The sequence below is a fragment of the Teleopsis dalmanni genome, chromosome 2 (assembly GCF_002237135.1).
Source record: "Teleopsis dalmanni isolate 2A chromosome 2, ASM223713v2, whole genome shotgun sequence".
NCBI lineage: Eukaryota > Metazoa > Arthropoda > Insecta > Diptera > Diopsidae > Teleopsis > Teleopsis dalmanni.
The window spans coordinates 235,108,929-235,123,414 of record NC_051847.1 but is presented as its reverse complement, the minus strand read 5'-3'; the positions used below and the strand labels follow the sequence as shown (position 1 = coordinate 235,123,414).

The window sequence follows — 14,486 nt, the reverse complement described above, 5'->3', positions numbered from 1 at the left end:
ACCAATAAATTCAAAGAAAAATCGCATTCAAGTTGAATCGCATATTAAAAATACTTTCAGATATCGTCGATAGAATCACATTAAAATCGATTCGACTTTAAATCCATCGGATCTGCACGCTTTAAAATAAATTACGTGATTTGATATAAATCGAAACGAAGCTGTTTAAAATCAAGGCTATGTGGAGTATTATATTGAAACCCTACACAAGATCATTCAATAAATCATATTTTAAGAATTTTTGCAGTTACAGTGCATCTTAACCATATAAACGTTAAGGTCATTCATGGTCGATGCTTACTTAAAATCAAGGTAGACTGGTCATTCCGAACAGACACTTGTAAAAGTATTTACAATTACTTTTCATATCTTATAGGGCAGTTTGGGAATTAGTATATAGAATCCATTGAATTTAATTTGCTTTTAATACAATTTTAAATTTAAAACTTATGTATTCTTGGTGCTTATAAAAAAAATTAAACTGAATTATTAACAAATACTTAAATATCTTAATTTACAGTTTATAAATGTATTGAAGTTAAAGAAAACATCCAGAAAACCAACATGTTGAAATTGCTGAAGATTAGCTGTATCTGGATTTGCCTTATCTCCAGTCTTTTTGGACAATTTCATTTCTCTACAGCAGGAACTGGTAAGATTAATTAATTTACTTACTTAAATCTGTGATATATTAAGTTTTTGAATCATTCTGATAATTTTTCTTATTACTTTAAATAATCTACTAAAATTTTAAGGACATATGTCTATCGATAATTTTTAAAATAAAGCTATTATTAAATCATCTCCAAAGTCGAAGACAAGCCTTTCTGATTTATTTTAGTATTTTCTTATGTATAGCATAACACTTCTATTAGAATTTGTAAATTTTATCTATAATTGTTTCTTTTTTTATGAAACTACAATATTATTAGCATATACCGCAGGCATAGAATTGTGATGAGCAATCACCATATTCTGTCAATTCGGATCCTATTTGATGGCATTGGAGTTGACTAGAAAGATCGGACACATGACAGAACTTTTGTGAAAGAAAAAATACTCCTCATTATATGGTATATCACTTTGTTGATTTAGATTTAATTAATTATATATGTTTTCAAAAAATTTTGATGGATACAGGCAAAGACCAGTTTTAATGATATATTAATTAAATCATCACACTCATAACTTTTATGCATCAAACGTGACTGAAGAAGTATAGTCATTATATATGTTTGACAACGCATCAAGTATTACTGAAGCACTATAGTCTATATATATACCTGACAACCCTTGAGTGACAGGCTTTTACCGCATAATAGCTTTGATAATCTTTTAAAGTGATTACCGAAGACCGTTAAGCAAAATTTGATTTTATTTAGTAATTCAGTTTCTGTCAAGAGGTGGTTTTCAGGTGCTTTATTAACATTCCGATGCCTTTTTTGTGCTATGAAACATATTCGGCAATGATTTCTTTCATCCTTTATTTTGTAGTTATTTTCTACGACCTGTGAACCAGACTCTGAGAATATGGGGAGCAATGGAAACACCGAATAAATATATTATTTGACGAAAGTTGAGTTTGTAATTAATTCGAAAACGGCTGAATAAATATTGATCTTCAACCAACAAAATGCTTTCCGTACACTTTCGAATATTCGGAACTATGTATTAGGTTTATATAAGCTAAATATTGTCGAAAATTGTGATATGATATATCGTTTTCTGATTTATCGATTTATGGCAATTCACAACACTCCTTGAATTCGAGGCCATAGAGTTTGAATAGTTTAAAGTTTTAGGAGAAAAATACATTTGTAGTTGTCACTTTATTATTATACAGTGGTTGAATAAGTCCGAGATGTGCAAGGAAAAACAGTACAGAAGTCAGAAAGTTATTGAGGTTATTCCTAATTTTTTGAATTAGTTCCACAATTATCTTAATTTTTAAATTTCAACCGTGTTTTATGCAACTTAATTATATGATTTAATAAAATATTTAAGTATTTTTTTATCTAGGTTTATACAAATGGAATAATTTTTTGGAATAAGTGCGATGTTCGTATTCTTAGAACACAATAGTCAGTTACTTAAGGAATAGGTTTCTTCCGTTTGTATTCTTGGAATACAGTAGTCAGTTATTAAAGGAATAAGTCGCTTCTCAGTAAATATTGTAGAGTACTGTTCTGTGGAATTAAAGGATTTAATATATATTTGAGTATTGCAGAGTGTCCTTTTAATCGACAGTTCCATAGCTGAACTGCTTTAGCCTAACTGTTGATAAGAAGGTGTGTCGTGTCTAAGTTGGATCAATTAGCATGATGTGCAGAATGATCCGTTATCATCTGTTGATTAATAATTAATTAGAATTCAGTGCTTCACTAATACGAGTATGTATATAATTCCGCTGATCTTTATAATTTTGTAAAATGTCTTTGATTGTTAATATGTTCAGAGATTGGCGTCATACCAGTAGTTCATATAAAGCGCGATAGGTCTAATTAAGGCAGCATATATCAAGTATATAACTTTTGATGACTTCATTTAACAGTTATAATTTAATTGAAAGTCAAATGTTTCCTGATTTATTTTCCTTGTTTGACTTCCAGTTAAGTTTACTCCACAGAATTAGATCAAAGTATTTTACAGTACTACTTGGGCTACTTAATAATATACGTATTTTATATATGTTAACATATAACATATGCACTACAAGTTATAGTAGTGCAAATACAGATTATTCTTTGCTAAAACGTAGCTTTAATTACAATATGTTTTCCATTTTACAATATGGTGCCCATATAATTGAAGCATTAGGTTTCTAAGTGAGTAAGAGTAAAAGAGCTACTCCCACTTATTTCCATTTATTAATATTTAAAAATTGATTTTTTTCGAATAATACACTAAGAACATTAAAAGATTAATTTTTTATTCAAGTAAATTTTTAAAAGATGGAAAACTCTTAACTTAATTAATGTAATTAATTTGTTTGAAAAAATAAGCAAATAATTTTCCATGTTCTGTGTTAAACACCTTGAGTTTGATGCTTTATATAAAAATTATGTGTTTTCACAACTTTGTTATTAATTTTAAGAAGATAATGAAAACTCTGCATGCGTTCAGTTTCTTAAGCATTTGTACAAACTTTACCTTTTTTAATTAGTAAAGTGCAGTTAATAACTGAGAATGGCTTAAACTGCAAAGGATATCATTACTAAAACTTAACAAAACAAAAAAGGGAAACTCCTGCCTAGCAAAACAGTAGATTTTCATGCTTCATTGAGTGCAAGTAATAAATCCTTGAAACATTTTCTATCTGAAGAAAAATAATTATCAAAAGAAATAAGTCTGCAGAGCAAAAGACTCAAAGCCGAAGGCGTAGCAAGATTTTAAAGGCAAAGGAAAATATTTACTTCTTCTTATTGCCTGCAGCTATAAACAATTTTCATAACAAGATAATCTGGCTTAATTTATTTTACGGTAAAATTAAATACAAAAATAATTATGAGAAGAAAGGAATCATTTATGGGCACTTATTAGAGTACTAAAAATATACAAAAGTACATCTATATGGGTCGTATATAAAATTGTAATTATATATGCATTTAATGACAATATAAAAAATATATTTTAAGTACTTGACGTATACTTTGTGCTGATTATAACCGGAATTATACGAAGTAACAGAGACACTAAAATATTTTAGCAATTATTTTATGATTTTCTCCTAAAAATGACTTACGACTTGTCCTGGTACCTGCAAATTGCTCCCTAACTGCTCCCTAACTGCTCCCGAACTGATTTCACGTCAATTTTATTTTATGAAATATTTGATTTTATCAGCATTTAGCAATCACTGCACATAAAATATTAAATTGCTCGACAAAATTTATGCAGAGTAAAATATTAAAAAATTTTACGATACTGTAAATTTTTTATATTTTTATTTTATTTTCTTTTCTTTTATTTAAGAATTAATTTTTTTTTCTTACTTAAGCACTTTCTTATTAAAAAATCTAACGCTGCTTACAAATCTGTGCTGCTTGTAGAGATACAAAAGATTTTTTTATTAAAAATAAGAAAACTTAAAAGGATGTACAATGGTGTTAAAAAAGGATTGCAGAAAACGGACATCCTTTTAAAGTACACATTCTCTTTTTTCTTAATCTTTTCTTTTTGCTTCTACAAAAACAATTTAAAATTCTGTAATATATAATTCATCTGAGCAGAAACTGACCTTTATTCGGAAAAGCAATACGGTTTAAGTTTATGGATTCATTCTTAAAACCTTTTTAATAAATCCTGTTATAAGGATATATAGAGAATGAAGATTGACATACATTGATTTATGCGTATTTTAGGCTAAGTATTCACTTAAATAAATCATCTTTTTTATATCGTTATATATCATAACGAATGTGGATATGAACATGTGAAATAAGTAATGTGATTTGTCAGAAATAAATTATATTTTTTAACTATTGTGAAAATTTTTAAAGATTTTTAGATTAAAATGAATGCATAATCAGAAAGCAGAAGAAATCAATAATATATAGTATATATTTATATTCATAAATGTGTATGACGATGTACTCAATTGTTCTCAAATTATGTACTTTTGAGTGCTTTCTCCAATATGATAATATTGTAAAAAATCAAAACAGAAAATTAGTATAATTTGTCATAAGCCTTAGAAATAACAATAGTCTGCATAGGATTATGCTTGGTTATGGTAGCGGCTAATACTTGATACTTTCTGCAGTAACAGCAAATGCAATGGAAGAAAATAATTCGAGAAGCGAGTTACCTAATATACCTATTAGTATATTGTAAATTCATAATTTATTTTAAGCGACGAGAAATTCTAAAATATCAAAGAACGAGAGTTAGAACGAGAGATATCAAAGTGAGAGTGTCACAGATTGTAATAATTTGCTACTAAAACACACAAATGTTGACATTTCTTACTGAACAATATTGCTTTGTCTAAGTGACTAGGCACATATAGCCTTGGCTCTCATGACCAAATTTGAACCGACATAATGTTATGACGAGCACTTGACACTCAACACAACATGACCCTTAGTTTATACATGGATATCTAAAACTGATAATTTAAATAACGGATATTACTTTGTTATCGAAAATTAGAAAATATTCAGATATAGTAAAAAATACACAATTCGTTTTTTAAAGTAATTATGGAAAAAAAGTAGAAAAAAGTAGTTTAAGTTAAGTTATACCGGCGATCCACAGGGGATCCACTTAGGCCTATTGCTCCATTGTGTTACCATATATATTGGAAAACTCTGGGTTTAAAACCAGCTAGCATCTTTAGCGAAGCTCTAAATGTAGATTAGTGTCAGGTTTTGTAATTGATCAAGACCCTTAATCATGAGGGCTCCTAAAGTATTAAGTCGCCGCCGTGCATAAGCTAGGCAAAGACAGAATAGATGAAAGGCACTCTCATCGTCTTCCCCACAGTTGCGACAAGTAGGATTGAAAGGGATATTCAATCTTTAAGCATGGTTCCTAGTTTGCAGTGACCTGTAAGTAAACCTACCATAAGACTGATATCTGCATCAATGAGAATATTGAATTTCCAGAAGTTTGATAGTCCCTTTATTTCTATACTATCAATATTTAATTAAAAAAGAACAAACAATTTATAAGTAACAATATAGAACAATCTAATACAGATATTCCTTTTTCTATTGCTAATTCTGTATATATTTCTTATATAAATCTTTAATATATTTCATAATTATTTTTCATATTAATAAATAAATTTTTTTTATATTATTGTGTTTTCAGTGTCACTAGATTATGTGGATGATCATGATCAATTGTCATATGATTTGGATACACAGCAATCCAAGGCAAAATATGATACGCGATTGTTATCAGAACAAATGCGTAAAGATCAAAAAGTGGTCAAAAGTTCTGAAGAGGATATGGATAAGCATATAGGAAGTAATGAAGAACTTAATCAAAGTGATGATATGGAACCGCATGAGAGAGCGGCATCATGTCATTCTGGTGGTCGAAAATATACACATGGACAAAAGGTATTTTTAATTAGTAATTAGTTTTAGAACTAGTCTCACTATATAAATATAAGCAATATAATAAAAAATAAGAAAATTTAATTTGAAAAGCATGGAAAAATATGAAAATATTGTAATTAATTTAGTTTATCAGAGAAAATGAAGCAACTAACATTGTTGTATTTCTACTGGGAATTTTTAATGGAAACACTTAATATAATCCCACAGTAATATATATATAATTGCTTGTTAAGCTTAGTAGAGTGATGGTACCTTTATGGAATATTTTTGACCGAAGGTTTTTAGGTGTGTGTAATAGATTTTTGCAATTCGTTACTTATTTTCTGCTTTGGTAGTTGTTTATTATTTAATAAGTTTTCCAAAGGATGGAACTGGAGTATCTATTTTAGATTTTATTGCGTTATCGGAGTAGTGGCTGTGGAGTAGAGGTGAATATAAATAAATTGGCAGATAGATCATATTATAACTAATTTAATGAAATATCGGAAAACGTGTTTAGAAATATTTTTTGCTATATAACACTTTTAGCTGGACATAATCCAGACTATGTCATTGAATTGTTCCATATCCAGCCAGCTGATTAATTCCAAATTTCTCGTAATATCTTATTACTTATTTTATCACTGTTTTTAAATATGAATGGCACAATGTCAGTGGTCTTTACCTCGGCTCTATATTTGATTTTAAGACAGCTTAGCTATTCGTAAAAATATTTATATCGCTCTACTCGCAAAATGACTTATGCCATTATACTATTTCAGCTGTCTCATAGTTGCCTTTTATGTTAACTTGGAAGAGATTACAATATTCCGGTAATTTGAAGTTAAAAGACCTACTAAAAGTATCTAAGCATAGAAACTCTTTTCATTTATTTTAGAACTTTGAACGGTGAGTGTAAATATGAATTGAATTATCATTATTTGACAGTACTGAGTTCAATCTTGTCTAGCAGAGATTAGAGTTCTGTATTGCCATAGGAAATATTACGGTTGGTATAATTTTTTATTATTAGCTTTCATTCAAATAAGACAATTTTTAAATGTGGTTGTTAAAAAAGTATTGTAAATCATTAAATGTTGCTATGTAAGATATGCATATCTTACCTATAGATGAGGCTCTATGCTCCTATAGGAGATAAAGGGACAAACAATATGAAAGATATACAGACTAAAGTTGATAAATACTTTTTTTGTTGTACTGGAAATCTATTTTGTGATTTTTACTGAGTGCCAAAATGCAATATACTTTATTCAAATAAAATTTCAATAAATTTGTTTATGATAAGAATAATATTAATTTACAATTGTCAATTTAAAAAGCATTATGCTTCTTCCTTAAAATGTTTGTCAAGTGCTTTATGAGGAAATGAAGAAATATTGCTATGACTTAGCAAACAATAGTAATAAATAATTTTAAATAATTTTTTTAAACTCGTTATGACATATTTTATAAGTGTGATGTATAACTGTGAGTAATACTATCCACAACTTTTTCAATTTTTAGCACAAAACAATATTAAAGAATAAATGCGTTTACACAAGTTTTAAAGTCTGAAATCAATCTTTTCTCTTCATGTATTTTTCCATTCAAGCACTTAGACGACTTCAAGAAGTGCAATCCGTGGAAGCGTTAAAAAGTTTCAGAATGAAATATGACACTGAAGCAAGAAGTCAACGACAACATTTATTTTACTGATGCGTCCACTTTACTAAAATAGGAAGACGAGTGATAAAGCACGTCACAGTTAATATCCATCGAATATATGTAGTTGAATACTTTTCGCCGAAGAAAAATGTACGAATGTTTGAAGTGAAAACAATGTCAATATCCTCATAAAAAAATAAATGTATTTTAAGCTCAGTGTGACCGAAGTAAATAATACAATTTTTATTTTTGGTAATAAGATTTCCCTGGGATTTTCTCTAAAACTCATTCGCATTTCTTAACTTAACATTTTTATCTTTCACATATTTGAATTACACCTTTAGGTACTGTAATCATTTTTATACGTACCTATATGTGCAGAAATGTTATAGTACTTTTTTTCATTTAAAGTATTATTGTGATATATATCACAATGTATCATGAAACAAGATTATTCAATTTTTAGATAACAGAAATGCTATTCCAATCCTTTCAAAAATTACTTTTTCACTTTCTAGTATTACATTTTAGTTCAAACCCTGTTGAGAAGAACCTCAATTCTGGGGATTAAATAAATTACGTTTCCTTCAGTTCATTTGTGTTTTATTAGTAGCTGTCTTACATTTGCCCAGTACTTGCGTATACTGCATTTGTATATAATAAAAAGTAGTATACGTATAAATGTAGTATAAAAACTAGTATACAAAAATCTTACATCTTAAAATGCTTTATCTTTCGTGTTAATTCTAATAATACTTATATAAATAGGGATCTTACTATACCTACTACAGAATTATTCTATGTTAATTATTTCTATCCAAGCAAAAGCATTTTTTAGCAAAAAACTTTTTCCACCTTCTACGAGTATTATCACAGTTACCTTTCATCTCATAAAAGGAACTTCATTTTCTTGACAAGTCTTGCAAATATTGCAGTAAATTTTCAAGTTAAGATTAAATTTCTTAAAAAGAAGAACACTCCAGCTTCAATTAATCCCCTCTGTTAAACAAACCGACATCTGTCTTTTCGTTTCAATATAAAATTTGCTTCAATCACATATACAAATGGGAATTTATAAAAAATTATTCTGAAACCATATAATGAGGCGTCATTGTTATGAACTGATAATTGATATAATTATAAATGAAACTAATTGTCATGTTTTATTTTAATAAACCTTATGATCAGCAATACTTATTAACAAGTTATACCACAGAAATATACTTTCAAAGAAACTTCTGGCGATTGCAGCGATTTTGTTAGAAATGTCTTATCAGGAACAGACCAAATGATATTTGTTGTCCTAGCAAAAACTTTGGAATGAAAAACTTCGAAGATGTGTCGTAATTTTCGATTTCATGGCTAGGGCCTTATAAGTTTATAAGTTTAAAGTGTATTTAACAAAGCAGAAGAGTAGCGAGAAGTTGGAATATGTGTCTATTAACCAAATCATTTCCTCAAGTTGGAGGCCAAGTTGTTTTCTTTTGATAAAGCTATATTTCTTCTGTTAGTTAGCTATATAATTGTAATATAGCGCTGCCATTCAGTAGTAATTTTTGATTAGTAGGAATAAAGAACTTTGGGTTTTGTTTATAGTAAAATTAAATGTAATGATTCTGTTCTTATACATGAATTATTCAAGTTTTTACTCAATTTGGAAACGTGTAAAAGTCATTTTGGAAGTAAAGTGTTATAAGATTTATGGAGGAATAAGTGTAGAGGATTTGTTTTCAATAAATGTTGTAATTAATGCATGGTTTTGTTTGGAAAGGAAAAAAAAAAGATAAAAACTGCTTATCTGGAACACAATAACCTAATACTTCTTAGTAATTAGAATAATTCTTGGTAATTTTTCCTTTTCAAACTTTTGTTTGACTGACCACGTCACTTTTTGTCTTTGATGTCGAATATTTTTGAGTTAATAGACACAAGGTATTAAATTTTATCTATTGCATCGTCAACAAAAATTTCAAGCAGGAAACTGTAACTACTGGTAATAGTTTACTTCATAAAATACTTGGATGAAAGAATTTTTAAAAATGTTGGTTATTCACCAACTTTTAAAGTTGTTCACCACTGACAAAAATTTGTCGAATCAAATAATTAAATGAAATATATGTCATATGTGGGATATATAGAGATCTACCTCAAAAAACACATTTATGCATCTATATATACTACAATAACTTGACCCACAATATCGGAAACATCTGTCGTTTGAAGTTATTGAATTCAACTAAAAATATGTCAAAGTTACAGTATTCAAGCTTAAACAATTGATTTCTGGGTTCTACAGAAAGTGTCCCTACCACTTCAGCAGAAGCTTTTGATGCTGCACCTAATTTTCACCCTTTACGCCTGTTTATGCTAGGCGAAGCTATTAGGACTCAGCAAACTTAAATTGGTAACATTTTTTTCAGAAATCTAGATATATTGAAAGTGACAGTTTGATTGTAAGTTCTAAATTTTAATTTAAGATTGAGATTACCACTAAGTAACGTTCAATTCAATTTCAGGCATTTTTATTCATGGCTCTAAAACTGAAAAGGGTTCAGGTAGTGCTTTCTTTTTCGATGATTTAAGCAGCAAATATTCATTTGTCGTGAGCTTGTGAGCATTTCTTTTCTAAGTGCTTGCAATTTTGATATCAATGAAATTAACATGCGGACTTAGACAGTAATAAGAAAGCTACACTGTAGGCCCTGATTAACTCGATTACGTTATTTAGATTACTCCGCGAATGTAATGTAGGCCAAACTATATCAGCAACCAAAACGATTTAACCCTTCAGAAGCTTCTTGTTTGGAGGTTGGCGACATCATTCAACATTTTTTTTTGGTTTTTCCTCAGAATCAGATTTTAAGTTCTGGAATTTAATGTTGTAAATAACTCGTATATGAGCTCCTTATTTCATCTAAATATTCCTTGAAAGAAGCTAATTAGAAGTTTATATAGAAATTTGTTTTTCAATTAAATGGATCTATACAATCTGAGTGCTGCATTTATTTTTACAAATCATTCATAAAAGGAAGTTTTCAAGGCTTAAGGCTATTGGTTTTTATGCTATCCACCTATTATTAAATTACTTTATATACATTTTATAACTTTTAAATGGTTTTTAATTTCAAATTTTGCTATTTGAATCTTTAACGAATGATTCACATCTTATGTAAATGACATTTTGTAGCATTTATATAAAAATTCTACAAAATAGCCTCCTCTGCGATACCATAGAGAAAGTAAATATTACTCATTCTTCGGAACTTGCAAGTTGATACAATCGACAATAGAATATTTCTCTGCTGAATCGTGGGGAAGCTATGAAAGTACTTAAATTATGTAAAGGTAGCAAATCTCCAATTTTGCTAACTGCAATATGTGAATCTATAAAATGTTTGATAGTTTTTAAGTCAAAACTACTTGTAGAAAAAAAAAATTTCTATATCAGATTAAGAAATAAAACTTGCTTAAATAAAAATAAATAAAAAACGAATAAGAGCAAGTAAATACATTGTAATAATATATTTTCTGTTTACTGAAAATAAATGCAACTATCCTTATAGCATCTGTTATTGACGGTACTACAATAATATCTTATCCTGAAGTCATAATAAATCATTTAATGTTCTTGCCGAGTTTTCAGGCACGTTCTCTAAGTTTTTGCTTATATTTTCTGAGGAGCAGGTGATTAAATGGAACTTTCATTTACCAAGCTTAAGGATAATTGCACACATATGCATAATTCCGCCATTTATAATTTGTTTTCTTCTTTGTTTGTTTCAGTGTATTTATCCTTCAGGAATTACTTTTGTTCGAGTATTTCACCATTTTATTTGTTTTATTCCCAGGTGCCACGATTGGACCCTTGCGAAGTGTGTCTGTGCATGGATGGTGAAATTTTTTGCTGGTGGGAAATTTGCGGTAAGTGTTGAAAGGTTCACACAGCACAACTACCAAATACGATATGTGTAAACTATAAATATGTTTTTTAAGAGTGCAATATAAATGAAATACAAAATGAATTTAATGCCAAAGGACGAAAACAATGGAAATCTACAAAACGTGCTTTTGACGAGCAGAAGAAAAATTATTTAAACGTGGACAGCACACATAATATGTTGGCAACTATTAAAGAAAAGCCAGCAGCTGTTGCTGCATGAAACGTTTCCTTTTTTTTCGATTGTACGAGTACTTATAGTAGCAATGAAAGATATTTTATATCACTTTTTTTTTTGTTCATATTTTTTTAAGTGTACTACAAAAACAACATAAATAAAATTACTTATTTTGTTTGCAGAGGAAATAAATTTATTCTTCCGCATGATTGCTTTTTGCTCAATTCTGTTTAACAGCGCCGAGTGAATTTAATTGAATGATTTCGAATTTTCCCCCCTTTTAAGCAATTTATGTATGTATTTCGTTCCAAATACAAAAATACAAAATTTTTACTTTGGCTGATTAAAACATTTTTACCAGATACAAAAAAAAATTGTAAAATTTAAAGGATTTTAATATTCAATTGCACTTTCATCGTCGATATTACGAGAGTACAGTGAATGGAAGTTCGAGAAGTGCAAGAAATGAGCAAGTGAAGTATTCAATAAAATCAGAAAAGTTATTTATTAAGTGTTTACGAAAAAATGAAAAAATTAGATTTTAAAAATTAAAAGCATATAACTTCATTTACAACAGAAATCTTTTAGCAAATGCAGTACGGACCCTTTTAGAAGAAATGCTTATTTATACTGCTTAAAGAGTCTTTTTCAATTGCTGATTTGGAGATGTTCTGTCTATTGAATTATTCACTCCTTTCAATAGCGTATAAACACAGATATTTATACGCTTTTCTCAAAGTTGAACTTTAATTTTGATAATTAAATTCTGCTGCTTCAAATATTTCTCGAACTGATTCGCTAAACTGACTAAAAATGAATATTTTTATAGTGACTTATAACATTGTTTTATTCCTTTGCATAGCTGAAATTTATTTATTATAAAATAGTTTTTAAATAATAATTAGGAAATGGAATTACTTTACCACACCAAATTTTATTCAGATTTAAGCCATTCTGTTTATACTTTTTGTATGAATCTTTTTGTATGAATTTGTGGGACGGTTTGAAAGGAGATGTCAGTCAACTTTACGACAATATGAAGCAGTGTTACTCATAAATGAGTCATAAAATTAGTTATGAACAAATGAAACAAAATAAAGTCATTAAATTTAATGTGATTTTTCGATAAATTCACAAATATGGCAATATTTATCCGTGAATCGTTATTTATTATTGATTAGCTAGACAGCAAAAGGTGATGTATGTCTGTCTGTCTGTTTGCATATTAACAATCAATTTTTTAATTTGCAAAAATAATTCAATGAAATTTGGTACATGGTATTTTTTAAAAATGAGTATGTTATTAACTAAATATATTGTGCGGTAAAAGTATTCAGAATATAAAACTGAAATATAATATCTATTAGTATCCGTTAATTCGAATATTAAATAACTTTGGTTTTTGAATTATCATATTAATATAAACAGCACTACTCTGTACCATTAAAGTGAAATAATCAAGAAATGGATTAATGATTCTTATTTTAATCATATGAGAATCAAAAAAGTTTAGCAGTCAGAAAGCTAGATTGAGATAACAACTTTGGATATATTGAATAAAGTCTAAAATCTAGAAACTCTCTCATTAAATAAAAGTACGGAATCTTGGTTATGTAGTAAATAGTATTTGCATATGAAATAGTTGCTTGCAAACATTGGGTCATATTTGTAAATCTTCAAGTGTGATTCACTGAAATATATGCGTAAGTCTATGACAATAGATGAGACATGTATTTATCACTATACTGAGAAAATCAAAACAGAGTCAAAACACTTAACTTCTCTGTGGCTACTTGAGATTTTGAAGTCCCAGATAAACTATCGTTAAAATCGTATTTAGCTTTATTTTACTATTATTTAATTCTAAATTAAAAAAAAGAAACATTCTAATAAAAGGTTTCTATAGAATTTTTTGATATAATCTTTGTATCTAATAAAGAAAAAAGAGTTAAAAAAATCTTATATTTGAGGCGTTATGCGAAATAGAAGTATCACCGCAAGCATATTAGGTCAGGCTACGTTGAAGTTGCGGCCTTGTGTTCACAGCCCCCTTAAGTTTAAATAATAATTCTGTAGTACCACAGAATTAGCATTTGTAAATGCGCAGACTAGAGGTCCTCGTACGATCAACGCAGAATGCGCAACTTCCCCTTAAGTTAAAGATGAACCACCCTGACAGTTCTACAAACTTGGTTAAATCCCTAACTTTACAAAACTTTGAAAAGGCGCTTCAAAGATTTTAGATTTTCTTCAAGCTAAAAATTGACACTAACACATGAGGTGTAGCACATGTTCCTCCTCGTCCGTGGAGCTATAACCTCGTTATAATTTTTCCTATCACACAGTGACTCGTCAGAACCGATGATGTAGTGCTGAGTATCTTAGTTGAAGCAGCTGACTGGTGCATTATTTGTCCAGTTTATACCATGTTGGTTTGTCTACTCAGCCAGTTTATTGACCTCAAATGATATTATATGGAAAAATAAATTTAAGTGTAAGCAAAAACTTGACTTCTTTCATTTATCCCAGACAAACTTCCTCGTAAATAATGTTTAAAAATATGTTTACTCTTTTTGGGTTATGAGGATGGTTTTTTGGTGTTGTTAGGAACATATAGTCTCTTGTTATTCTTGCTTAATACTTATTTCTGCTTGTGCAC

At 28.8% G+C, this 14,486-nt stretch overlaps 1 protein-coding gene across 1 annotated transcript in view; it reads left to right on the top strand.

The window, feature by feature from the left end:
• Nucleotides 1-520: 520 nt before the first annotated feature.
• The window catches only part of LOC119681913 (putative mediator of RNA polymerase II transcription subunit 26), a gene marked incomplete at its 5' end in the record, with an annotated part of 49,495 nt that continues 35,529 nt past the window's right edge, over nucleotides 521-14,486 (top strand). The window contains 3 exon segments of the mRNA XM_038095222.1: nucleotides 521-652; nucleotides 5,815-6,068; nucleotides 11,561-11,633. Of these exon segments, the coding sequence (XP_037951150.1) occupies nucleotides 565-652; nucleotides 5,815-6,068; nucleotides 11,561-11,633 (415 nt within the window).